Source organism: Malaclemys terrapin, chromosome 18 (genome assembly GCF_027887155.1).
Source record: "Malaclemys terrapin pileata isolate rMalTer1 chromosome 18, rMalTer1.hap1, whole genome shotgun sequence".
Classification (NCBI taxonomy): domain Eukaryota; kingdom Metazoa; phylum Chordata; order Testudines; family Emydidae; genus Malaclemys; species Malaclemys terrapin.
Genome location: NC_071522.1, coordinates 8,951,140 through 8,976,839, shown reverse-complemented (window position 1 = coordinate 8,976,839; position 25,700 = coordinate 8,951,140). Strand labels below are relative to the sequence as shown.

The 25,700-nt window shown below is 42.7% G+C and overlaps 1 protein-coding gene and 1 pseudogene across 14 annotated transcripts in view; one reads left to right on the top strand and one right to left on the bottom strand.

The window, feature by feature from the left end:
* MSI2 (musashi RNA binding protein 2) overlaps positions 1-25,700 on the top strand; it is a 401,448-nt gene that overhangs the window by 84,258 nt on the left and 291,490 nt on the right. For 13 of the 14 annotated variants that reach the window (XM_054008322.1, XM_054008328.1, XM_054008330.1 and 10 more), the window contains one exon: positions 24,636-24,728. The exons of the other annotated variant lie outside the window; for it this stretch is intronic. In XM_054008322.1, the coding sequence (XP_053864297.1) occupies positions 24,636-24,728 (93 nt within the window). The remainder of the gene's footprint in view (positions 1-24,635; positions 24,729-25,700) is intronic. 14 annotated transcript variants of the gene reach the window in all.
* On the bottom strand, positions 12,589-18,944 carry LOC128825590 (beta-arrestin-2-like; annotated as a pseudogene).

Sequence of the window (25,700 nt, the reverse complement as noted above, 5' to 3'; positions counted from 1 at the left end):
AAAGGTCTGTTAGTCACAGAACGAGTACAGCCCATGATCGCAGTAATGTGAGCTTCCCCACCAATGTACATCAGTCCTGCCCTGGCGGGACTACCTCTAGGGGCAAGATGGGTTGTTCTTTCTATGTCCGGGTCCTGATTTTCAGAGTTTTTGAGCACCCACAACCGTAGTTGGAGTCACTGGGAGCTCCAGGTGTACACCACTTGTAGAACTCAGGTCCTTGGTGTTTGAGAGTGCCCGTTGTGGCTGTAGAAATGTGCACGCCAATCCACTGGGATCACAAGTTCTCTGTATAACATGAGACTTGGATTTTCAAAGTAGTTAAGGGCCCAACTTGCATTGTATTGAATTTCCAGGGGAGCTGGGCACATATTTTGTTGCAACTTATGATTTGTATTTCAGTAGCACCTAGGAGCTCAAGTCATGGATCAGGACTCCATTGTGCTAGGTGCTGTATGAACGCAGAACAAAAAGAGGGTCCCAGCACCTCACTTTGATAATCATAGACTCATACCAGCTATAGTCCTTATCACCTTTATTCCCTCTTGAAAAGTGGATTGACCACATGAGGCAGTATGTGGCAGTAAAAGTTCTGATAAATTTTGTGTACCAATCCCCCTCCACTTTCCTTGGTTTATATTATAGAAGACTTTGTATTAGGTATTTTTTATAACGAGAGAGATTTAAAAAAACACCACACTTTTTAAAGGATTTTATTCTCCTTAAATGAAAAAGTAAAGTGCTTTGTTGAACTGTTCAGCTGAAAGATGCTAGAAAAGTACAAAATAGTTGCAAATACATGGAACCAGGGTGGGATTTATGCACTCAGAGGTGACTCAAAAAAAATACAAATACTATTTACTTCAACTAGTCAGATAACGCAGATTGCATTGGATTGAAAATTTTGGCATGCGTTTTATAAACCGGGACAGAAAATAAGTCTTGCTTTTATGCATGTAACATTATGTGAACACACACAATAATGGGTGCCGCATCCCTTGTATGAAATGTGAACTGGTGTTCATGTTGCATCAGTTTTCACATCTGTAAAATGGGGATAATGATACTGACCTCCTTTGTAAAGCACTTTGAGGTGTACAGAGGAAAAGCACTGTAGAAGAGAGAGTTATTATTATTATGACTAATAATATTTCAGTGCTAGATCCAGAATGATCAGATTGTGCTAGCAACATTATAGCTCTGTGTTTCTGGGCATTTTGTTAATATATTTGTCAGGCTATATGATTGATTGCCCCCAGAGGGGCACTATACTGTGTATAAGATTTAATAAGTTAGTCTTTGCTGCTCACTGATAAGGTGTGATATAACTGGCGAACATGAAAACTTTTAAAGAATAAGTCTGTTTCCAGAAAGTAAGATTAATCTGCTCAAAAACCTGACATTTCATAGCTGATAGTAAAAAGATTTCACCAATATCTCATATGTTTAAACCTGGAAATATTTTGTGTGTTGTAGAGTTGCTGTCGTCAACATGTCTAGATCCTTGATAGGAGTCAGTTTCAACCTCCTCCTTTCTTCCTGTTGATTAAAAATAGTTCTGCTATGAAACTGCCTCCACTAGATTGGCCACCTGTGATTTGACTATTGGCAAGTTGAGTCCCAAAACTTGGAAGAGAATTGATATGCATCCAAAGCAGAGCTGGTTGGGAAATGCCTCCCCCGCACCTCCACTGGGAAAGTTTGGACAGATGAACTTTTTTTCATTTTCATCAAACTGTTTCTTCAACTTCTAGGTTTATTTTTTTGTTGTTGAAAAACTGAAAATTTGGTTCCAGAAGAACTCAAATTTTCAATGCAAACTGATTTTTTTCCCACAAAAATTTCTTTTTTATGGAAAATGTTTGACCATCTCTAATCTGTAGCCAACTTTAAGGAAACATTAATTATCTTTTATATTCAAGAAGGGTGCAGAAGCCCTTTGTCCTAGATGCTGTGCAAATTATTATTATTTATCATTTCTATTACTGTAGCTCCTAGGAGTCCTGGTCATGGCGAGAACCCCATTGTGCTATACATTGTACAAACTCAAATAGGAAAACAGGGTGCATGCCCATAAGCCCTAAACATGTCTCTTTACTTGGTAGGGACCAAAGGATGCAGCCAAGTGGCTGTATCTTTGCAAACCCATCTTATAGTGTGAGATTAATCACATGAATAAGGGTTTACAGGAATCAAACTTCTGGTTTCTGGGTAACTCCCCCTTCTCCTCACAATTCTTACTGTAAGACATACTTTGTCATTCTTATTTTGTGTCCAGTTCATTTAATGTGAGATCAAGTTAATTTTTCCTAACTAGGGCTGCCCCATTCAGATCATCCCAATGCAGCATGCTGAAGCTCTTTACGCTCTTCCACCTCGCAAACCCCACCCTTCAAAAAACAAACCAGCAACCTCAGCCAAATTATTTGTTCTCCTAGCGGGAAAAATCTGGGCTCGTACTGTCAGCTTTTACAACATCTGGATGCCTGTATTGGGTTCATCTTATGCATTGGGCCAAATTTTGTCCATTCGCTAGTTTACTGGCCATTACAATGCTTCCCTCTCACTCCTATTCAGATCTTGCGATCTTCCCTCCTTCCTATTTCCCTCCAGCCCTTAACTCACTTCTGGATTTTATCTCTGTATTCCCTTCAATTTGCCTAAAAATCTTTCCGGTAACTGCATATTGAACATAACACCTGACCCTGATATTAATACCTGCCCTATCCAGGATATGACTTTAGTGCTAGAAGTGATCTCTGTATTTCCCCAGTATTTTACGGATGAGCACTGAAAAGTATCTTTATTTAGTTTGACTGTTGCTATTATGTGGCAAGGCATTCAATAAAAGTTGTGATTTATGAGATGTGTGTGGCCGTTGTTGTTTTTCGCTCTGTCATCTATCAGGGAGAGAAAAGCCAGGCCTGATAATTCTTGGCACATAGCTTTTTCAGTTAAGAATGTCAGCTGTCATGCTGTCAAGAGAAGTTATTGCTCTAGATTTAAAAAAATAAATAAATAGAGATCCAGCTTCTTACTGTGGTACGTTGATAAGGGAGTGCTTTCTGCATTTTTTAAAAAGTGTCTCCCATGTTAAGGCCCTTGTAGAATGCCCAGTTAAACTTCCAATGCTTTGTGTTTTCAATGTGTGACAGCCTTTGATTGCTTAATATAAAAAAACATTCAGTTCCTTTTTTGCTGCTTGTTTTTTTTCCCGTCCACTGTTTAATGGAGCATTCTTTCTTTTTGGCTAGGTATTTTAAAAATGCTATTTTGCAAAGTATGTGCATATTAGATAAACTGGTGTTGAATAAAAGCCCTGTCATATTGGGCGGCTTGATGCATACATAAAACGGACCTAATTGAAGACAGAAGCTGTTTGTCACAAATGTGAATGTAAGGTTGGGGGGCAGAGAGGAAGAATTATGTTAAATGCCAGGTTGATTTTTTTCCTCATTAGTTATTTGCAGAAATGTATCAAAAAGCCATTTTAATGCAATGTACAATACTATTGCAAACTTGTGCTCTGCATCCTAAGTGCCTGGTTGCAGCACAGTTAGACACTGAAATCATTCCTCGATTAGTCCCTGGAGTCCTATATAAGTCTTTAACTCTCAGCATGTGGTCTCTGACTTAACAATAGATGAAGGATTGCTGAACTTGAACAGAATGTATAACCTGCAATTTTCAAACCCGGAACTTTTTTTCCCCCTTCTACCCAAAGAAGATCCTCCAAAACTTCACTACAGGCAGCAAGTGTACTTGCCTTCAGGGCAAAACTTGGGAACTGGAAAGATTGGTGCCCCCAAGTTCATAAAAATGGGTAGCAAATCACCAAGGAAAGAGAAGCAGGAAAGTTTTTCTAGCTACCATAGAAATCTGAGCTTTCTGGCCTCAGGGCTTTGAGTTCTATTAGGGTGGCGACAGGGAAGGTCAGGTTTGCAGGTCATAAGAGAGAGGGGAAAATGGCTCTTTAGACAAGGACTCTACAACTTCCTTTTGATTCTCTGGGGGCAGTTTCCATCTGCCTTTTCATTACCAGCTTCTAATTTCAGAGTTTTATTTAGCTCTGATTTAAAAATCTTCTCCTGTGCAGAATTTTGGTACAGATTCTTTTTAAATGTATTTTTTTAAGGGGGAAACCTCCATGAGATTTGTCTTTTTATGTGCTGAAGTGGAGGGACTTGTGCGCATGTCCAGACACTCACAAATCACAGGTGACTCTTCCAGAACAGTGTTGTCGTCAGAGACTCTTGGCATAGCTCTTCTCCCGACTTTTGTATAGAAAAGCTCAAAGACTCTAGTCTTATTTTGAAACACCTGACACAGGCCTAGTCTTCACTTACCGGCTGGTCCGGCGGCACGCCATCGATGTTCTGGGATCGATCCCGGAAGTGCTCACAGTCGGCGCCGGTACTCCAGCTCGCCGAGAGGAGTACGCGGCGTCGACGGGGGGAGACTTCCGGCCGCGTCTGGACCACGGTAAGTCCGGAGTAAGGTACTTCGAATTCAGCTACGTTATTAACGTAGCTGAATTTGCGTACCTTAGTCCAAAGTCCAGACTAAGTGTGGACCAGCCCTTAGTCAGAGATCTTGGTCTATGGTGTAATTAGAAATGGAGTACTTGCTGCCTTGGATGCAGCTGACCATCGAAGGCAAGTTCCCCAGGTGAAAACAGCAGCTTTGCCTGTCTACTCTGAGGTTTCCTCTGGGTCAAGCTATGCTAGAACCTCAGTTATGAACACCAGATTTACAAACTGACCGGTCAACCACACACCTCATTTGGAACCAGAAATATACAACCAGGCAGCAGCGGAGACAAAGACTGGGGGGGCAAAGGGGGGAGCAAATACAGTGCAGTACTGTGTTAAATGTAAACCTACTAAAAAATAACGGCGAAGTATAAAAACAGATTTGACAGGGTATGTAAACTGATTCTGTGCTTGTTTCGTTTAAATTAAGAGGGTGAAAAGCAGCATTTTTCTTCTGCATAGTAAAGTTTCAAAGCTGTATGAAGTCAATGTTCAGTTGTAAACTTTTGAAAGAACAACCAAAACGTTTTGTTCAGAGTGAGGAACATTTCCGAGTTACGAACAGCCTCCACTCTGAGGTTCTACTGCAGGGTAGGCAACCTATGGCACGCGTGCTGAAGGCGGCACGCGAGCTGATTTTCAGTGGCACTCATACTGCCCAGGTCCTGGCCACCGGTCCGGGGGGCTCTGCATTTTAATTTAATTTTAAATGATGCATCTTAAACATTTTAAAAACCTTATTTACTTTACATACAACAATAGTTTCGTTCTATATTATAGACTTGTAGAAAGAGACCTTCTAAAAATGCTAAAATGTATTACTGGCATGTGAAACCTTAAATGAGAGTGAATAAATGAAGACTCGGCACCCCACTTCTGAAAGGTTGCCGACCCCTGTTCTACTGTATACCAAAGCCTGGCCGTTGATGGCTGTGATCAGGACAACTCCCCAGCATAGACAATCCCTTACTATAAAGGCAGAGATCTGGGAATCCAGTTATCTTGATGATTTAGCCTTTTACTGAGAGATCTTTGGTGTAACTTTATAGTGACTTGATTCAGGTCCCACAAACCCATAAGAATACCAACCTAATAGTATTTGCTGAGTACCAGAGCTACTGGGGGAAGGGAGAGGAAGGAGAGTAATTCCAGCTAATGACTTATTTTCAGTCACATTATTATTGCTGACCTGTTGGAGTTTATAAATAGGGCAATCTTGAGAAACTTAGTTCTAGCAGCCTCTGCTCTGGGAGGCAGTATGTCACCTGAACAGTATACTGTGTATCTTCGGGGAGGTCAGGAACAAAACTTAGGAGACTCTGTTGTGGTCATCCTTAAGCTAGTGAATAAAAATGACACCCTTCAATGATTCCTGGAGTTCTGAGATTTGATAGCTTTGGGGAGGGAAAGCAGTCACAATACTGGCAACATGACAGCAATTTACTTATAATCCGCAATCTCTGCCCACTTTTCTCAGTGTCGAACGAGGAGATTCTTCCTGGGTTCAGCAAGATGCCTAAGCGGATAAGCTTAGAGAAAATTGGTGCAAAATTATACTGATGTCAGTGTTGTCGCATGCTGTCATGGGTGGTATTGTCCGGTGTGTGTGTGTGTTGGTGGAGTTTTGTTTTTGTTTTGTTTTTTTAGAGAGAGACACTTTTAGTCAGGCAGGTTCAAAGTTGGGGATGTGTCTGATCAGGGTGCAGAGAAAGGCAGGCCTCTGTGAAGTAACATCTGGTGTTTCTATTGGATTAACAGAGGAGTTCTGGTCCAGTACAGTGGCCCTTAACCTTTCATACAGGACACCCTCTTCCACACGGGGAACTCCTTCTCCTCAGCCCCCCACCCATGCAGCATCCTATTTAGCAATGTAAGGAGGACAGGATGGTTACTAGATTGACAGCCCCTGTCTTAGGGCTATTGTTTCAGGCTGTCTGCAGACTCAGGCAGGGCATCACTGTACCAGTTTACACTTGTTTAATATATTTAAAGTTATCCCTGCAACCATAAGGGCAAGAAACCTTTTTTTTAAAAAAAAAAAAAAGGGTGGGTGGGTGTGGCTTCAACCTCCCCAGAAATATGGACACAACCTCCTGGTTAAGAACCCCATGTCTATTGATATGAAAAGCCTGGAATTCTTGAATCCTGGCTCTGTCATTTCATCTGTAGCTGTGGGCTGCAGGTCAGGTCACTTAACATTTCTACTTCAGTGCAGGGAATGTGTATTAGGGCTTGTCTTCACAGGGAAGTTAGTGTGAAATAGCAAAGGTGGGAATTTAAAGCACAATAGCTCTTCCACACTAGCTCCTGGTGGAGATCCTTATTCCACACTGAGTGCCCACAGGGGGAGCTAATGTAGAATAGTTACTTTGCACGAGCTATTTCAAGCTTTTCCCCAAGACAAGCCCTTAGTGAATCTTTTTATGAAGCACCTTGAATGTGGTGCCGTATAGACCCTGTTTGTTTGTTTGTTTGTTTGTTTTTTAAAAATAAATATCTACGGAAAATGATAAAGTGCGCTCATTTGACGAAGAGCATCTTTGTTTTTCTAGGAGAGTTTTGAATGATAGTATTTGAGCTCTGATAATGACAGCTTTTCCTGCAATGGGTTATCTGGGCCATCATCATGATTACTGTACAGGCAACTTTCATCCCACAGGATCACCAAACTCATACATTGCAAGAATTATCCACATGGAGAGATATTGGCTGTTACACAGCCACCCGTGGAGTGAATATATTGTCTGGTTAACAACACAGCTCAGTGTGTCTTAGCGTGTCCGCAGGAGGGGCTTAGGTAGGCAGAATTTAATTGCCAGAGTTGGAATTCGGTCAGGGTTAATATCCCTTCACTCATGTAAAATGCTTGTCTGTGTAACCCCAAACAGGAGGAGGAAAAAAACTGGGGGTGTTGGGCCCTGCTAATGGGCAAAAGAGCTAATAACTCAATTGGGCTTAATTTTCATTTTCTTTAATATGTTGAGAGGGCAAGCGTCTTGATTAGTGACAGTCTCGTTTAAAAACTAGGCACTGAGTCACACTACGTATATTATTCAATCCAAATGCAAACATACACACAGATGAGATTTTTTTTTTTTTGAATGCTGTTACCAAATACTATGCTTTACAATGCTAACAACTTTAAAATCAATTCTTCCTGGAGATAACTGATTTATTAGACTCCTATCCTTCTGAAGGCAAAGCTAATTGCAATTAGGAGACAAAGCAACATGTAGCAGATATCATTCCGAGCAATAAATCTTTCAACATTGGGCACCACCCATTAATATGCTTTGAAAACAGACTTGTGCAGGCCAATTGACGTATGCCTTCAACCTGGGTGTGTGTGAGAGGGTGGGTATACATGCATATGCACAGTGTACAGGCAGTGCATGCATTGAATATATGGGATGATACATCTGGAAATACGGTACATTTATCATCTCCTTAGTTTGTGTATGCATGCATATCTGTTGTATATGAGTGGTGCATGTGCATTCAGTATGTTGTGTGTATAATATAATATCTATTGATGCAATGTATAGCTTGAGTTCTTTAGTTTGTGTGATAGTGTGTATGCATATCTATTGTATATGGGTGATACCTGCGTTCAGTGTGTGTGTGTGTGATATTATATCTATCAGGCTATGCATATCTGGTGCTCCTTAATTTAGGCAAACTTGACAGTGCGGGAACCCAGGTAGGGTGACCTAATAACAAGTGTGAAAAATTGGGACACTTTTTTTGTTTTGTTTTTTTTCTTCCTTTGGGGGCAGCGGGTATAGTTGCCTGTATAAGACAGAGCCCCTAATATTGGGATAATATCAGAAAGTCTGGTCACCCTACGCTAAGGTGAGGATTCCCAGCATCTGTGTCTCACAGTAGGAACATAAAAGCAGTGAAGCATTTGCATTCTTCCTCTTAATGAATAAAAAAGTGTGTTAATTAACTCCATGAGCCCCTGATGATCATGACCAATGAGAGAGTTTAATTCTGCCAGAGGTCATGTGACTCGAAGTTTTCATGTGGCATCAAGACATTAAGTTTTAACTAGAAATATATATTTCATGGGTCATTCAAACTTGGTTTTCTATATTATTTTTTTGGGTGTGATTTTTTTTTCCCCCTCTTCCCCCCCCCCCCCCACTCCCCTGTCCCCTTTTCTGGAGACAGAACTGCTGTTTTTTCTCTGCTTTCCCCTCCTTTTGTCCTGTTCTCTTCCTGCCTTCTTTCTTTTCCACCTGTTCAGATTTACATTTGCCTTTCCCTTGCTCCCTTCCTGCCTCCCTCTTCAGAACACTGGACTGGGACTCAGGAGACCTTGGTTTGATTCCCAGCTCTGCCACTGGTCTGCTTGGTGACCTTGGGCAAGACACTTCCCCTGTCTGTGCCGCTGTGTTTCCTCACATGTGAAATGTGGATAATGATACTGCCCTCTTTTGTAAAACACTTTGAGATCAGCTGATAAGTGCAATACAAGAGCTAGGTATTATTTTACTGAACTATTTAGTTTTCAGTTATAAGAAGACTGCTTGGTGTTTCTCAGTGGAGACAACTACAGTATGTTATAGGACAGTAAGTGTGAGGGATGGGGAGAGTGGCTTCATTGCCAACTACACACTTCTCAGGCCTCTTTTTATACTGAAGTCTCTAATGGCTTAGTGCGCTGACAGTATGCATTGCTTTAACTTCATTTATTAACACTGATCATACCTCTCCCTTCCCATATGTCTTTACCTCGCTCCCTTCCTGCCTCTTCAGTGCCTGTGATTTGCAGGCAGATGAACTTTCAAGCCAGCAGCGTAGGACTGTGCATCTTAACCTGTTTCCCAGATATTGACTTGATGGCATAAAACTGAGAAACGAGTCCTCAAAGTTTTGGTCAGTAGTTACCGCTGTTCCCTGACTGCCTCTCTGTTTCAATAAACAATTGATTCAAAACCATGGTTTCCAGTACTGGGGAAAATATTTCATGCTGGGTTTGTAAAAATGATCTAAATGGAACCGACGTCCTGGCTATAAAACACCTGTAACATTACACATTTAGTTATGTTACTGGAGACATGAGTTTCTTTAGATTAGTAGTATTTTATTTGACACGTTCTTCCCCACTCTGAACGCAAAGCTTTCTGAGGATTTATAGAAATACGTTACTAGCACAAAAAAGTCATGTACAGTAAGACATTGATATAAAGGAGAAATAATATATTGTTTTGGAGTCTTTGGCTGATTTCTCTCTCTTGGTATAATCATCTTAGCTCAGAACAATATATATAAAAATAAACTTCTTTAATAATAATAAATAATATCAACAATAATATCTTGCAGTTTTTCAGTACCTTCCAATCAGGCTCTTGGCAGTTTAGAGATCTTATTGAATGAACCTTCACAACATGCCTGGGTAGACTATACATATCCGCCTGCCCCCATACCTTTTATAGGCATGGAAACGTAGGCACAAAGGGCTTGATTCTGCAAGGTGTTATCAGTGGCGGATTAGTCACTGGGCCAAGGGGCCCTGGCCAATTGGGGGACCTCAGAAAATGGGTGCCCTGACCCCGCTCGGCCCGCCCGGCGCACCTGCCAGGAAATGGGGCAAGTCCCCACGCCCCGATCCTGCTCCCCTTTAGGAGTGCCAAGCAGGTGGGGGAAGCCCCCACGCTCTGACCCCAATCCCTGGCTGAAGTGCTGGGAGGGGGTCGGGGGGACTGCAGGCGGAAGGGGTAGGGAGGGGGTCGGGGGGACTGCAGGCGGAAGGGGTAGGGAGGGGCCCCACAAAACTATATTCCACCTCTGCAGTCTGGCCTGATCCAGCAGTGGAGATTTCTCGCACGCTTGGAGTTAAATTTGTGCTTAAATGCTGAGTATTGTGGCCCCAGTCCACCAAAGCATCTTTCAGAGTCAAGCCTATAGACTTGCCCCCATGGTCACAAAGTGAATAGAGAGCACAGCTGGGAGGTAGAAGCCAAGAGTTTTGAGTTCCTATCTTGTGTTTTAGTCGCCATCTTTATTGGTTAGACTGAGGCCACTGCCTGGGTTAAGGCTGGCTGAAGGTTAAGTAAGGAAAGTCTTTCACTGCTCTGTGTAAACTGGGGGCGTCTTCTCCTGATTCACATGCTTGTCTCCTTCTTGAAGCCATCATGGCTGCTTGACCAGCAGGCAGAAGGAGAATTCGTTCGGCTTTTAGAGTCACAACTGTACCGTTCCTTGAGTGGCCGGCAGGATCTCTGATGGGGGAGGACACTTTTTTCCCCATGGTGGGGGAGGGTTGGAGTGATGTGATGATTCTCGCAACACACCTAATCCCCCTGGGAAAATGAAAAGATGAAAGAAAAAAGTGATATTTCCCTGTACGGGGATGTAGAGAAGTCTGTTTCAAAAGCCATGGCAAGGAAAAGCCAGGCATTGCTCAAGAGCTCAGTGGTCTCGCATCAGATGAGAAGATCATCCTTTTGAAAGTGGAGTGTTGCATAGATATCAGCTTTGCTCAGCAGATTAAGGAAAACTTGCTCATCAGTAACTGATTGCCATGTGCATCTATATTATGTAGATGAAATTAATCAAGGCTAAGGGTTAAAGTTTCCATTTGTTCTTTTTGAGAAATCATCTGGAGTAGTTTGGGAGGGAGGTAAATTGCTTTAAACATTCCCCCCCCTCCCCCAAAGCTTTCTTTTCTTGTCAGAATACTGCCTAGAATCTTAACACAGTGTTGACACTGATTGGACAGGGTTATTATGAAACAGTAGTTGACACGAGCTATTCGATTACTAAGTAGTGGTCTACTTAAAATATGTCATCCTGCACTGTACGAGCCACAAACTTTTTTGCAGGGGTTTGTTTGTGTGTGCAGCTGGGGGAAAATATGAACCCTTGAAGAACAGGAGGAGGATATATTTGTTTCCAGTTGTATCTGACTCTGTGTTCTGATTTCTTTTCCCACTGGCCTCTGACCTATCTGCCTCCAAATATTTTTTTCTTTCTATTTATCTTGTTTGCAGGTGTGTGCTTGGAAAAGCGCTGGGTTGATAGTGCTGTAAAAGCCCATCAAACTACACCTCTACCTCAATAGAACGCTGTCCTCGGGAGCCAAAAAATCTTACCGCGTTATATTGAACTTGCTTTGATCCACCAGAGTGCGCAGTCCGTTCCCCCCCCCCCGGGGGGGGGGGGAACGAACAGCCCCTGCGAGGGCGCTGCTTTACCCCGTTATATCCAAATTGGTGTTATATCGGATCACATTATATCGAGATAGCGGTGTATTAAACAGGTGCCATATGGGGTAGTGGTGCTAACCCTAACCTGATAGGACTACCCTCCTCTACTGTAGATGCAGTCACATTTTTTTCCTGCCATCTTTCAGCTGCCAGTCAGTGCTATTTGTGATGTGGACACCTGCTGACTAGGAATGGGATTGAGACCTCCCATATATTTTTGACAAGAACAGCCATTAGCTGTTAACGATGTTTGGTCAGACATGCCCTAGTGGTGAAAGTCCCCAGACTCTTGTTACCTAGTCCCCGAGCCATTAGATCTTTCCTTCCCAAGTGAGCAAAGCGCGAGCGCTTCTGCTTGGCTCTGCAGTGCCCGGGAACTGCTGTTCTGTAGGCAGAAAGCTGCAGCTGTATGCAAATATGTCAACGATGGAAGATGCGTATTCAGTTTTGCCTAGCGTCTTTGCTCTGAGATTACGGATTTTAATTGGGACGGTTAGAACTTTAATCACACAAACACAGGGAACAATTCTTGGTTGAGATTTTTGAATCAACAGAAGCCGGAAAAAAATCAGGTCATTCAAGTGCCTCAGTATAGATTCCAGAATCTAACTTTAGGCACGCAGGTTGGAAAATCTTGGTTTGTGGTTATCATCCAAGAGGTCGCTCCACACTGGGAGCAGATCCTGTATAAGTTGTCCAGGCTCCGCTGCTTTCAAATGGGGCTGTGACAGTTGACCGCAGCTGAGGATCTGTCCCACTGTGTGTGTGAGCAGAAATTGCTTTTCGCAGTCCCATCCGACTTCCGTACAGAGCCTTTCTCTTCACTAGACCTTCTCTACTTGCTAAAGCTCGGACAGATAATAGCTGTGCTCCTTTGCAATATGTTTTGGAAAGCTCCACGGCTCAAGTTTCTCAGCTTGACATATTTTCTCCAGCTGTAGCTGAAAGGGCCCTTCCGATGCAGATAACTTGTAGATCCTTGCTTCCAAGTCGCCTGTGAACATGTCCTCTATAAACACAGTCCCTCATAAACATACGCCTTACTGTAGGACAAAATTTCTGTGGTCATAGTTTCTTTTCTTGGCAGATCTCATTTCATTGCAGGAGTACAGTATAATTTAATCACCAACATCAGTAAATCTTGGTAATGGCTAGTCAATGATGCATTCCCACTAAATATTCTTACAGTGTCTTTGATTGTGAGGTCTCTGGGGCAGAGAGCCTTATCTGTGTTCTTTGTTCAAGGTGACATTTAAAAAAAAAAAAAGCCTCGTTGACAGAGGAGCACAAGTCGTATTATTTTCCAGTGGGACGTGGGCCCCTAAATCTCTTTGGCACTTTTGAAAATCCTACCCATAGTGCTAAGTTCAATTGGACCTCCAAACGCCTGTTTGTGGTCCTGAGGTGCTACTGCAATAGAAATAAAAATAAATTGAGATAATTTAAATGATAGACAAGGGAAGTGAGGTAATATCTTTTATTGGACCAACTTCTTTTGGTGAGAGAGAGAAGCTTTTGAGCTTACAGAGAACTCTTCTTCTGGTCACTATGTAAGCTGGAAAGTTTGTCTCTCACCAACAGAAGTTGGTCCAATAAAAGATGTTCCCTCACCCACCTTGTCTCTCTTAACATCTTGGGACCAATCTGGCTACAACAACACTGGCTACATCATTTAAATGTTGTCGAACAGTAGCCAGACCTGCACATGAACTAAGTTTTCTGCACTCTGTGGAGAATTTAGTTTTATTTAGACCATATAGTGAAAAGAAGCTAAAGTAACCAGGTAAACTTAAAATAGATTTTCTCTCTGCCCCCCCCCCCATCTCCTCAATGCTTCAGTAATTCAGGAAACTGTTTACTAGAACATGGCAATAGAAAACAGCTGAGAGGGAGGTGGTATATACCTAATTCCGGTAGTGTTGGGTGAATGGCTCTCTAGAGGACAAGTTCTTACTGGTGAATTTCATTGTAGTCTTTAATATTCATTGAATTGAATTGACCAGATTTTTTTTCTCCCCCAAAAGATCTTGACACCCACATTTGGGGGCAGTTTTTCAAGAGAATGGTTCTCCCATTTAGGCACCTAAACAAAGTTCTCAATATCCAGCAGCTCCTACTGAGAACAGCGTTGTCACTGACTGACAGCTTTTTGGGATGACGTTAGCAGAGAGGCGAAGGATGTTTGGGCATGGAGGATGAGCGGCCCTTGTTCTGAGAGCTGATCCCTCTCAAAAAGGGTTACAGTTTGACTCTGGGAGCCATGGGGAAGTCTTGGGTACTAATGCAACTATAGCTTCCGCTGTACCTGTGACGGAATAAAGAACTTGAGGTTTTTTTCAATAGTAGCCACAGAGACTCTGCAGCAGGAACCAAGTTGACAATTTTGTTTGAGATACCTAAGGGAGAACAGAATCCAGCTCCCTTGTTGCTCAGTGGAGCTACACTGATCTACTGTCACAAGAATCTGGCCCAGCGTGTTTACATGGCCTAAAAGAGCCACTTGATACATCAGTTTCACAGTGCTACGTTTTTGTGACTGGATACTAATCGGACAGGGTAAAATTCACTCCTGTGCGGAGGGCAAGTACAAGCCATGTGCACCATTTAAGTCCCACCTAAAACCTATTTTGAGTGCTTCAGTACATCATAAGTGGCACGTAGGCCATGTGCTGACTCTCAGCATAGGAATGAATATAACCCATTGTGCATAAACTCCAGTGTCTGTTTTATAGCAAATAAAACACAGCTGTAGCTCTCACCATGAAAAACCATCATTTGCCAACCACCTAGTGATAATGGGGATATGATGCTTTTCTCCTCTGTTCGAAGAACAGTAAATAATTGGCAGCTCTTGGTAAATGTTGACTCTTTCATAGAAGCTGTTGCATTCATTTAAAAAAAAAAAAAAAAAAAAAAGCCTTTTGGAACTTGTTCGTGGAGTCCCAGACTCAACAAACGTTGGAGAATTCTTGCCTTTGGTTTGGTATTCTGCTGAAGAGTTCTGGTAATTTAGTTACAAGATCACTTTCCCCATTAGGTGAGTTATTATTGTTTTTAATCATACGTTGTATGGTAGCCAGAATGTACAGCACAATGGAGTATGAAATATATTTCAGCGCATATACTAAAGATAATTTTTCCAATTATAAACCGATTTAGAAGGCAATAGACACCAAGAGTGATGAAATGTCAAACTGCAGATTAGGTGAGCAAGCTATAATGCTTTTGCTTATATATATATATATATATATATATATATATATATATATATATATACACACACACACATGTAGAGAGAAAGATATCCTGAGAAACATTTTAGCTTTATATCTAATTAATTTCCTCTCAATTTAAATTACTTTCCCCAATTTGTGATGCAGATAAAAGTTTTACACCTTAGTCCTCCAGTCAAGCTCTGTCAAATTGAAATGCCTGGGAAATGAAGGCTGAATGAATGTCTCATGTACACACCGTTAGCTGAGATTATAAACAACTAACTCCAGAGGCACCGACCTTATACTAGCTCCATCTAGGTTGCATTTCCCTAGTTTGTTCATGAGAAGGTCATGCGCGACAGTATCAAAAGCTTTACTTAAGTCAAGATATACCACATCTATCGCTTCTCCCCTATCCACAAAGCTTGTTACCCTGTCAAAGAAAGATATCAGGTTGGTTTGACACAATTCGTTTTTGACAAATCCATGCTGAGTGTTACTTATTATCTTCTAGATGTTTGCAAATTGATTGCTTAATTATTTGCTCCATTATCTTTCTGGGTAAATAAGTTAGACTGACTGGTCTGTAATTCCCTGGGTTGTCCTTATTTCCCTTTTTATAGATGGGCACTATATTTGCCCTTTTTCCCAGTCTTCTGGAATCTCTCCTGTCTTCCATGGCTTTTAAAAGATAATCTCTGACCCTGCTGCCATGTACTTCTATAAAGGTGATTTTTACTCCTAAGAGAACCACATCTGTTGGGTGACCCCAACTTCAACACACTTTTTACTTCATAGAGGGATGTTTTGTTTTTTGTTTTTTTGTTTTTAAATGTAATGGCACACTCAAAATTACTTCATCATCACTGATGGGGAAATGTAAAGTTTACCTGTGTGAAGTTTTAATAGTCCATGCTTCCCAAAACAAGAAGGGTTCAACAAGAAAAGCCGTATGAAAATAACACTAGGAAAACCATCTTTTTAAAACCTTGACCTTACATTGTTCTGATAGGTAACCTCCAAGTTAAAAAAGAATTTGACCTTTTCTTATCTGAAAATGTGAATAGATACTTTGAGAATCAGAAATGCTTTGACTGTTGCAAAGTCCCTAATTACTTTAAATGCCATTTATTTGTTAAAAAAGAACTGGATCAAGTTATCAAATAATTCTAGTGGAAAAACAACAAATCTAGGATTAGCACTAATAAATTACAAATATTCAAGGAAATTAAGGGGGGAGGGGAGGCTGGCTCTTCCAAACTGGAAACTCTGTAAGCTTGCACCATTACTATGCGAATGGCGACACTTCACTTCTATCCCACATCATGTATGGTTGATATGACACATGATTGAATAGGACAGGCGTTTCATCTTTCAGATTGACTCTTTAGCCTATTGTTTAAACCAGGAATTACCCAATATGGCTAAAAACAATCTGATTATAATCCAACCTCTGCAAAATTGGCATGAAGTCAGAAAACTCCTCTCTAAAGCCACGTTTCACTACCACAGGACTATTACAGGACTCGCTCAATTTCAGCCTGCAGAGGCAAATACATTTTTCAAAACGTGGGCCCATAAAGGGATTATAACCTTAAACGACTCTCCTCAGTAACAGTCTCATGTGCTTCGATTAACTGCAGCAACAACATAGTATAGGAACAGAACAATTTTGCAGGTACTTAAAATTAACAGACTTCATAACCAAAGTTGCATCCCTCTCTCTGTTATCATTTCCTGCGATAGCCACAGAGCTACACCTTCAGTGTGCAAACAGCCGTAAGCATTTTATTTCCAAACTGTACATAATCCTCTAGAATACGGTGGATGAGAAATTTAGAACAAAGACCTGGATTCAGAAAGAGGGGAGGCTGAATACTACCATTTGTAAACATGAATTTGCCATGCATTCACACAGTGTTCTTACCCAGACCATCATTCCTCTACCATTTAAAAAATAATAATAATAATTGGTTAAAAAAAATTATTTCCCCGGCAAAATTTTGTTTGGATGAAAAATTTAATTCAAATATTGAAATTAGAGAGATTTTGACATTTTAAATAAGAAATTTAAGCTCTATTCTTAAAGATTTTCTCTGCTCTTCATTGTCTCTACATTGAAATGACTTCTGAGCAACAATGGCAATTATTTTCTTCCCCAAATGGTCCTGGTTTTATATGAGGAAAAAAATTACATAATTTAAAAACCAACAAATACCAAAACCAAACACACTCATCCATCCTCTTCTCTGCTGCCTACAACCACTGAGCTGTCAAGTCATCTTCCCACCACCTGCCCTTTGTTTCTTCTGATCTACTCTTAGATTTTGACTGTAATACTTCCAGTATTGGAATATTTCTGTGAACTGTTACAAAACTGCATTGTAAAAGATTGTGTTCGATGTCCTTCCTGTGAGTAGGATGGCGAGGGTAGCTGGCTTCCATGTCGCACTTGGAATAAGGTGATAATTTTGGGGTTCTTGGTCAATGCTTTTGGTTTCAGCACTCTGGATAATCTCTGCTACTTGGATTTATTTTATCCCAGTGAAGACTAGCCTCAGAACTCATCTGTCTGGCTAATGAGAGAGCGTTTACTGGTTAAAGCCTGAGTCCTAGACTTTGTCTGTAATTGGGATTAGTCCCAATTCACCCATCCAATGGCTGGAAGCCAGCAAAGCTGAAAATTACACTGGTTAAACCTTCATATGCTTGAAATTGGGGTAGGCTCCCCCATTGCAAATCACAACTATCCTTGTCTGCCCCAGCTACATAAATTGCTGGCCACCAATCCCACGTCTAGACACGGTTTGAGAATCAGGACTCTTGTTTCCCACTTTGTTTACTTGCTGTCTGACCTCAGGAAGTCCCTTATCTCACTGTGGTTGTGAGTTTTCATTACTTTGTGTCTGCAAAGCACTTTGAGGTCATTATCTGAAAAATGCTGCCCTTCAAACCATTATGTCTGTTACAACCACATGCTCTCAGTCTTTCACATTCGTCAAGTAATTCATAGTCCTAGGCAGAGCAGGTAGAAAGGTGAAATAATAAACCATGCACAGTTTGGAGGTGTGGTTATAGCTTTTCTCTTCTTTTTTCCCCCCTTTTCTTTTCTTTTTTCTGTAGGACAAAAGAAAAAAAAATCCTTGGGGGCCCCCTTTCAGAGGGGTGGGGGAGAATTAAAAAAGCGTAGACATAAGATGGTTGAAATCCACAGACCTCCAGCCCCATATTTGCTGCTGGGAGGGATGGGGGAGGGAAGGGAAGGTGTAGCCCAGTCCTCCCCCCTCCAACAGAAATGGTCATCATCCTTGTCCCCCTTAAGCTGCAGGTGGGTGAAGTCCTCTAACACAATGTCATTGTCCTGCCCATAGTTGGTTTCATACTTAATGAGATTGGCGTCGATGGGTACATCCATCTCTGGGACAGCTGACTGGGGCCATGACAAAGTGAATTGCTCTGGGGGCTTGGGGTGCATTAGCATGAAGGGAAGCGCCACAGGCACATCCTCATCCTGACACAAGACCAGCTTTACCTTCACATGGTACAAGACTAGGAACCCCGGTACCTCCTTATTGGCCCCTTCCTTGACTATGGTGCTGGAGGCCAGGTTGGTGTGTTTGAGTTTCCCATCCAGTGCCAAGCCCCACTTCTCATGGCTGTTAGCAGGGATGTTGGGCTGTAGATCTTGCAGAAGATGGAGCTGGGATACACCTGCTCATCATGTCCAGTCTTGTCCACAGGACATTTTCTACTGGGTGGTGCTTAAGGCACAGATGTCTGTGTGGTGCCAAACCTGAGATCTTGATTTTCTTGATGCTCTTGCTTGAGTTGTTGGTGTCCTGGACGTTCACACTGACTGGCTCTGTGGGGTGGCTTGTGGCATGGGTAGAGGGAAGACAAAGAAATCTCGTATTTAAGCATGTCAGGGTTGGAAGAATTGCTAAGGCAACAAAATACTTGTATTCATTCGCTGAGGGGAGCATGTATCACAAAGCAATTGAACTGTCTTTTCAGGAAAACATAGATTGCAAAAGCAGACTTAATTTTGTGCTTCTTTTGTACCAAAGAGCTGCTTTCTGAAACCACTTCCCACCTTGCAACACATGTCTGGGCATTAAAATGTTGTGCATTTGCTTGTCATTACAAATACTTGCTTTGAATGAATCTATTGAAACAGTGATTTTATTTTATTTTATTTTATTTACCCTTCTGTCTTGCTTCCAAAAGAAGTAGCTTTTTCTTTCTTTCTTGGTCGAATCTAAAGAATGATGATGATTTCAAATATTACTTAGAATAATTGCCTTCCTCCCTCTTATGTATGACACCAGAGCGTTGGCTCAATCTTAAATCAAATGCAACAGGCAAGAGGGCTCTTCACAGCCTGGCAAAATCCTTTCGTTGCAAGTCGGCTTCAGCCAATTCTTATTTGTAAATGACAATTTTCTACAGGAAAATATATGCTTGGACATCAGTTGTTGAATCCCAGATTGCAGAGAGGAAAGGAATAATTGAATTCTGATCCCCCCCCCCCCACACACACACACACTCTCACACACACTCTCTCTCTCTCTCTCTCCCCCCCCTCCCCCTCCAATAAATAAATAAAATGAAAGTCTCTAAATCATGGTTGTGGTGACAATTCGGGGAAATATCTATAGTAGGTTTTGATAGCATTGGAAATTGGAGTGATGTTAACTTTTTTCTATACTCCGGGTTTTTTGTTCAGAGTCTGAGCTTGGTAGAGGTGGAAGGCTGTCTTTAGTCGTCCAATGGATCCAACTGGGCAGATTCTGGTTTTGGAAGCACCATTGATTCCAATGGGATCTGATTTGCAGGACAGAGCCTTGTGTTTGTCAGAGTGTTTGAGTGTCGTCACGACCAAGCATAACTTTAATACTACTTGTATACGCGCCTAACGTGGTTGGAATCTGTGTCAGAAGCCTTGTTGCTCAGACAGTAGTTGCAGCTCCAAGGTTACGGCTGTGTCAATTATAATTGGACATGGTTTTGAAGTGGGCAAGGCAGTATCAAAGCGAAGGTACTGTGTGGAGACAGCATTTCTCCCCCGCTACACTTTAAGCATAGAGAGATTATCTACTTTACTAGAGGACTGTTGGCTAAAATCCAACCTGGTTTCTCTTGTAGGCCTGGTTAACTTTGAAAGCACACACCCGAGTGTGTGGCTTTTTTGTTGGGAGCAGGGAACAAGTAAATGGAATCTAATTATCCCACGCTTTTATAATGTGGAAGGCTCTGAGGGTTTGTCTGCCTGTGAAAATTAATCTGGAATAAGGTAAAGAACATGTTAAATCCAGATTAAGCTAATTCAGAGGGCAGCACTCTTAATCTGGAGTAAGTGTCCATTTATGGAGTTCATCAACAATAACTATTCCAGAGTCCCTGTATAGACAAGCTGTTAGTAAATTCTGTAGCCATTTACACCAATCGGTTAGAGTAGTGTACCAATATCTGTAACTTAAGGCAGTCCTTGATAGAATGGCTCAGTAACTGAGGTTCTGGTCTTGACTGTGCATGCCTGGAGTTTCCAACACTGTTTATTTTTTTGTTAAAGCAAGAGTCTTCTGGTCCTTCCTTGGGTGCACACACAAGCCAGTAGCTTTTTTATTTTTTTTTCTTAGCCATCTTTGGGAATGTTTGTCTTTCTGCTGGAGGGATCATGATTAAGGCTCCCAGGGTGCTGTCTAGAAAACTGTTAATTTGTAGGCATCTGACTTTTCAGCTATTTAAGGCTTCCTGGTTGGTTTGAAGCAGGATTGATTGTGCTTTTCTTTGTGTATATCCTTAGGACCTTAAGAGTTTGTAATACCAGCTCAAACCTAGTTTGGGATCCTGCTTTAGCCCAAGGCTAGTACTTGATACCTCAAATGAAGAGAGAGTTCCCGTGTGTTTTTGCTGTAAGGAATGGAAGGATTCCTTTCCGACTCCTTGTAGATTTACAGCAAGGAACATGGGATTCAATTTTGCTTGCCTTAGGCCTTGCCTGTATTGGAGACTTGACCCAGTTTCAGTCAGTCGTGGCTAGTCACCTGTGTAGTAGCACCAATACAAAGCCTTAGCATAGACCGGAAGGCGGCACGCAAGCTGATTTTCGGTGGCACTGCCCGGGTCCTGGCCACCGGTCCGGGGGGCTCTGCATTTTAATTTAATTTTTAAATGAAGCTTCTTAAACATTTTAAAAACCTTATTTGCTTTACATACAACAATAGTTTAGTTCTATATTATAGACTTATAGAAAGAGACCTTCTAAAAAGGTTAAAATTATTACTGGCACGCAAAACCTTAAATCAGAGTGAATAAATGAAGACTCGGCACACCACTTCTGAAAGGGGTTGCAGACCCCTGGCATAGACAGTCAAAGACAGGCTATTTTCACCAATGGCGATTTATTCTTGCTTGAAACTAGACTAACCTCCACCAACACAAATAATGGCTGTGCCAGTCTATATTAGGGGATTTGCACTGTTGTAGCTATCCTCTTGGCTGGCGAGTCAGGCCAAATCCTCCGGGTAGACAAGACACTAATTTGCATAATTTTAAACTTTGCCAATTGTCATAAAATATATCTGGCCCTTTAAAAAAAAAAAAAAAAAATCCAGCCCCTGCATTTCAGTTGAATAGTTGCAGAAATGAATTACCCAGGCTGACTATCCATGCTGCTATTTCCTTTTATTGGTTCTATATTTACCAGCCATTAATTTAACAGACTCCTTGTTCTCAGGTTATGGGGCAAAGTAAAAAGGAGTGAGTGATGCATTTTTCACTATACCCTTTGTAAGCTGGAATGCCTCTGCCAAGCCCATTCTGTGTCTGATGGAACACATAAAATCAGGTTTTTATACGTGGCATTTCTGTGTACCCATTTTAGCTGTGCTTTCAGTTAGTAAACAGCCATAAACTTTCAAAATATATGTTGGGTTTGATACTGTCTGCTAGTTCTTTTCACCAGCATTAAGGATCTTTTTCTGTATGGTCTGTCTTACTCTTCATTCCCAAAATAGCTAGGCCATACAGAAAAAAGTGGCATTAAAGTGCAGAAGGTAGCAGCTTGCTTACTGAGCCAGTCATCTCTCTGGGATCATATGACATTCGTGCTCCTGATGTGCATTGGCTGCCTGTTGATGGAGTTTAAAGTTTTGATTCTGCCCTACAAAGCCCTAACTGGCCTTGGAGTGACTTATGTGACTGTCCACCTCTTTCCCCATGCCATACTGCCATAGCTGCTGTTAATAGGGGCTAGGGTGACCAGATGTCCTGATAAAATCAGGACTGTCCCGATATTTAAGCCTTTGTCCTGCATCCCCAATCAATGTACGATCGGAACGCCATTTGTCCCGATATTCAGGTAAGGAGGCAAGTGGGAGGGAGGCGCCGACTCCGTGGGTGCTCCAACCCTGGAGCACCCATGCGGAAAAATTGCAGCCAAGCTCCCACCACCTCGTGTCTCCCCCTCCCCACCTCCCAGCGCTTCCCGCTGCCTAACAGCTGTTTGGTGGTGCTTAGCGCTTTCCAGGCGGGAAGGGGAGGAGTGGGGACGCGGCAGAGAAGAGGCAGGGCAGGGGCGGGGACTTGGGGGAAGGGGGTGGAATGGGGGCGGAGCAAGGGCGGTGCAGGGGCGGGAAGAGGCGGAGGGTGGGCGAGCACTCACCTGGCAGAGGGCAAATTGGCACTGTAGGGGTGAGTGGCAGGTGGGGGGTGAAGAGGCGAGCGAGCGGCGGGCGGGGAGGTGAGGAGGCGAGTGGTGGGTGGGGGGACTGAGGAGGGACGTAGCAAGCCAGCAGGGGGCCGGGGGATGAGGAGGGGCATGGTGGTGGGGGGCTAGTGGGGTGGGGCCAGGACCTGGGGCAGAGTGGGGGCAGAACCTGTGAGGAACGGGGGTGGACTGCGGGCAGGGCTGACGGAACCCCAATGTGATGAATCTCAGGTGTTACAAAAGGGGAGCTGCTGGCAGGGCATTCTCTGTGAGGGCTCCAGGATTCTGGAACTTGCTCTCCACCTCTGATTGGAAATAGTCCAAATTTGATGACCTTCTGGGCATGCTGAAAAAGACACGTTCTCCACCCGAAGTTCTCCACCTCTTTCTTTCTGAGACCCCCCCAACATGCTATGAAAACTCCACGGCCCACCTGTGCCACAGTAACTGATTTTCTGCAAATAAAAGCCGTGGCCGGTGTTGGGGGTAGCAAGCGGAGCCGTTGCCTGGGGCCTCATGCCATGGGGGCTCCCACGAAGCTACATTGCTCAGGCTTTGGCTTCAGCCCCAGGTGGCAGGGCTCAGGGCCCCGGGCTTCAACCCCATGTGGTGGGGCTTCAGCTTTCTATCCTGGGCACCAGTGAGGCTAATACTTGTCTGGCTTGGCAGCCCCCCAGGGGGCCCCGGCCCCTGGTTGAGAACCACTGTTCTACAGAGCTTTTGGAGCGGGCAGAGGGCATGCTTCCTAGACTATGAAGAGGCAAAAAGAAATTTCTGTAGGTGGCTGCCTGAGCTCCTGCTGAATTGATTATTTTAATGCTGCTGGGATTTAAATGGCATTGTTAATGCATGTTAGGGTGGCTAGGTGTCTTTGTAGTTATTCTAAAATCTAAATAAAGTGGGCATTTCCTTTTAATCTGATCCATGGACAATAATAACACAGTTATAATGGTGAGTAGAGTTGGCAGGTGTCCGGAAAGCCCGGTTGAAAAGGGACCACTGACCCTGGCTGCTAAAAGTCCAGTCGGCGGCGCAGCAGCAGGTCTAAGGCAGGCTCCCTGCGTGCCCTGGCCCCACACGGTTCCCAGAAGCTTCTACCATGTATGGCTCCTAGGCGTAGGGGCGGCCCCTGAGGCGCCGCATGCTGCAGCTGCCTCCGCTCCGAACGCTGGCTCCGCAGCTCCCGCTGGCCCCTCCGCCTAGGAGCTGGACATGCCAGCCGCTTCTGGGAGCTGCCTGCCCTCACCCCCTGCCCCAGCCCCGTGAAAGTGAGTGAGCGTGGGGGAGTGAGCGACGGAGGGATGGGGGATGGACTGAGTGGGGGGCAGGACCTTGGAGAAAGGGTGGGGCCAGGGTGTTTGGTTTTGTTGCGTTTAGAAAATTGGCAACCCTAGGGGTGAGGGTAATTAACCATTGGAACAACTGGCCAAGGGCTGTAAAGGCTTCTCCATCCCTGGCAATTTTTAAATCCAGATATGCTCTAGTTCAAACAGGAATTAATTCAGGGGAAATCCTATGGCTTGTATTATAACAGGAGGTCAGACTCACTAGAGAATCACAGTGGTCCCTTCTGGCCTTGGCATCTATGAATCCCTTATGTGCAATATAATCACTGATCACCTGCTTGTATCTTTTTGAAGCTACAGCTAGTAGGCACAGGAAATCTGATCCTATAATGTAACTTTCTTCAGTTATGTTTGCATTGAGAACCACAATAAAAACATTTATTAAAAAAAAAATCTCAGGGGACTAGGACAGTATTATCGAATGCCTATACCCAGCCTCCCCTCAAACAAAACAAAACAAGAAATACCAAATATAATTGAATAGATTCTGAATTGCTTTCGTGAAGAAATAGTCTCATTAACTTGGTTAGGGATGGCATTTGAAAAATATTTATTTTTTCACATGATGTTTTGAATAATCTGGTTAAACTGTGTGCTTGTTTTGTAATTTCTTACAGATGGTCACAAGAACAAAGAAAATATTTGTAGGTGGATTATCTGCTAATACAGTAGTGGAAGATGTAAAGCAATACTTCGAACAATTTGGCAAGGTGAGTGCCAGCACAAGTCAACACTGCATAGTTTGAATTCCTTCTCTTTTTTAAGTATATTTTGAAAAACTGCAGCAAGAGTCACAATCAAATGTGTAGGTACATTTATTGAAATCAGACTAGTATTTCCTTTTGTATTTATAATGCATATATTTAAAAAAAAAAGTTTTACTGTTGACAGCTTTGTTTCTTTAATAAAAGTTAGTAACTAAATCATTACAAGTTGCATGTGTGTATCTCAGGGAAGAATGTGGTGCTTGGATAAGTGATAATATAATATTTCATACATCATAAAATCAGCTTTCCATTTAACAGAAATTTCGGTGGTAAAAGGTGTGTGTGTGTGTGTGTGTGTGTGTGTGAGAGAGAGAGAGAGAGAGAGAGAGAGAGAGAGAGAGATCCAGAGAGTTCATGTGGAATCATTAAATTATGACAATAGCTGATAACAGAGCTTTAGGAATAACAGAAGTCCTGTGTGTAACACCAGAATGCCTATTTGATTTTCTTTTAAAAAAGTTCTCTGAGCCAGGTCCTTTTTGGATGTTGCAGAAACATCCTGTAAAGTGACAGGACCACTGAAGACCTGAAACTACCATAATGTTAGAAGGGCATATTTTCAAGAAAGGAACAAATTTAGGCTCAATCTTGCAACTGGATCTTTGCAGACAGGCCTGTATGCTAGCATGGTGTCCCACTGACTTAAACTGGGCTCTATACGAAAGGGCTTCTCAGTCCACAAGGATTCTGTTTCAGGATTGGGGCTGTGTGGGGAAACCAGAGAAAGCTGTTGTAGAGCAGTTGGATCCCTGAGACTTTCTGAACAGGTCTTTTCGAGTCCAAAGTGGCGATGACTCCAACTACTCAAAAAGCAGCTTGCTGAGTCTGCAGTGCCGTCTTTGTCTCTAAAGGACCCCTGTCAATTTAATAATCACACCTCTGTCTGAAATTATTTTTACCTGCAACTGTTACAGT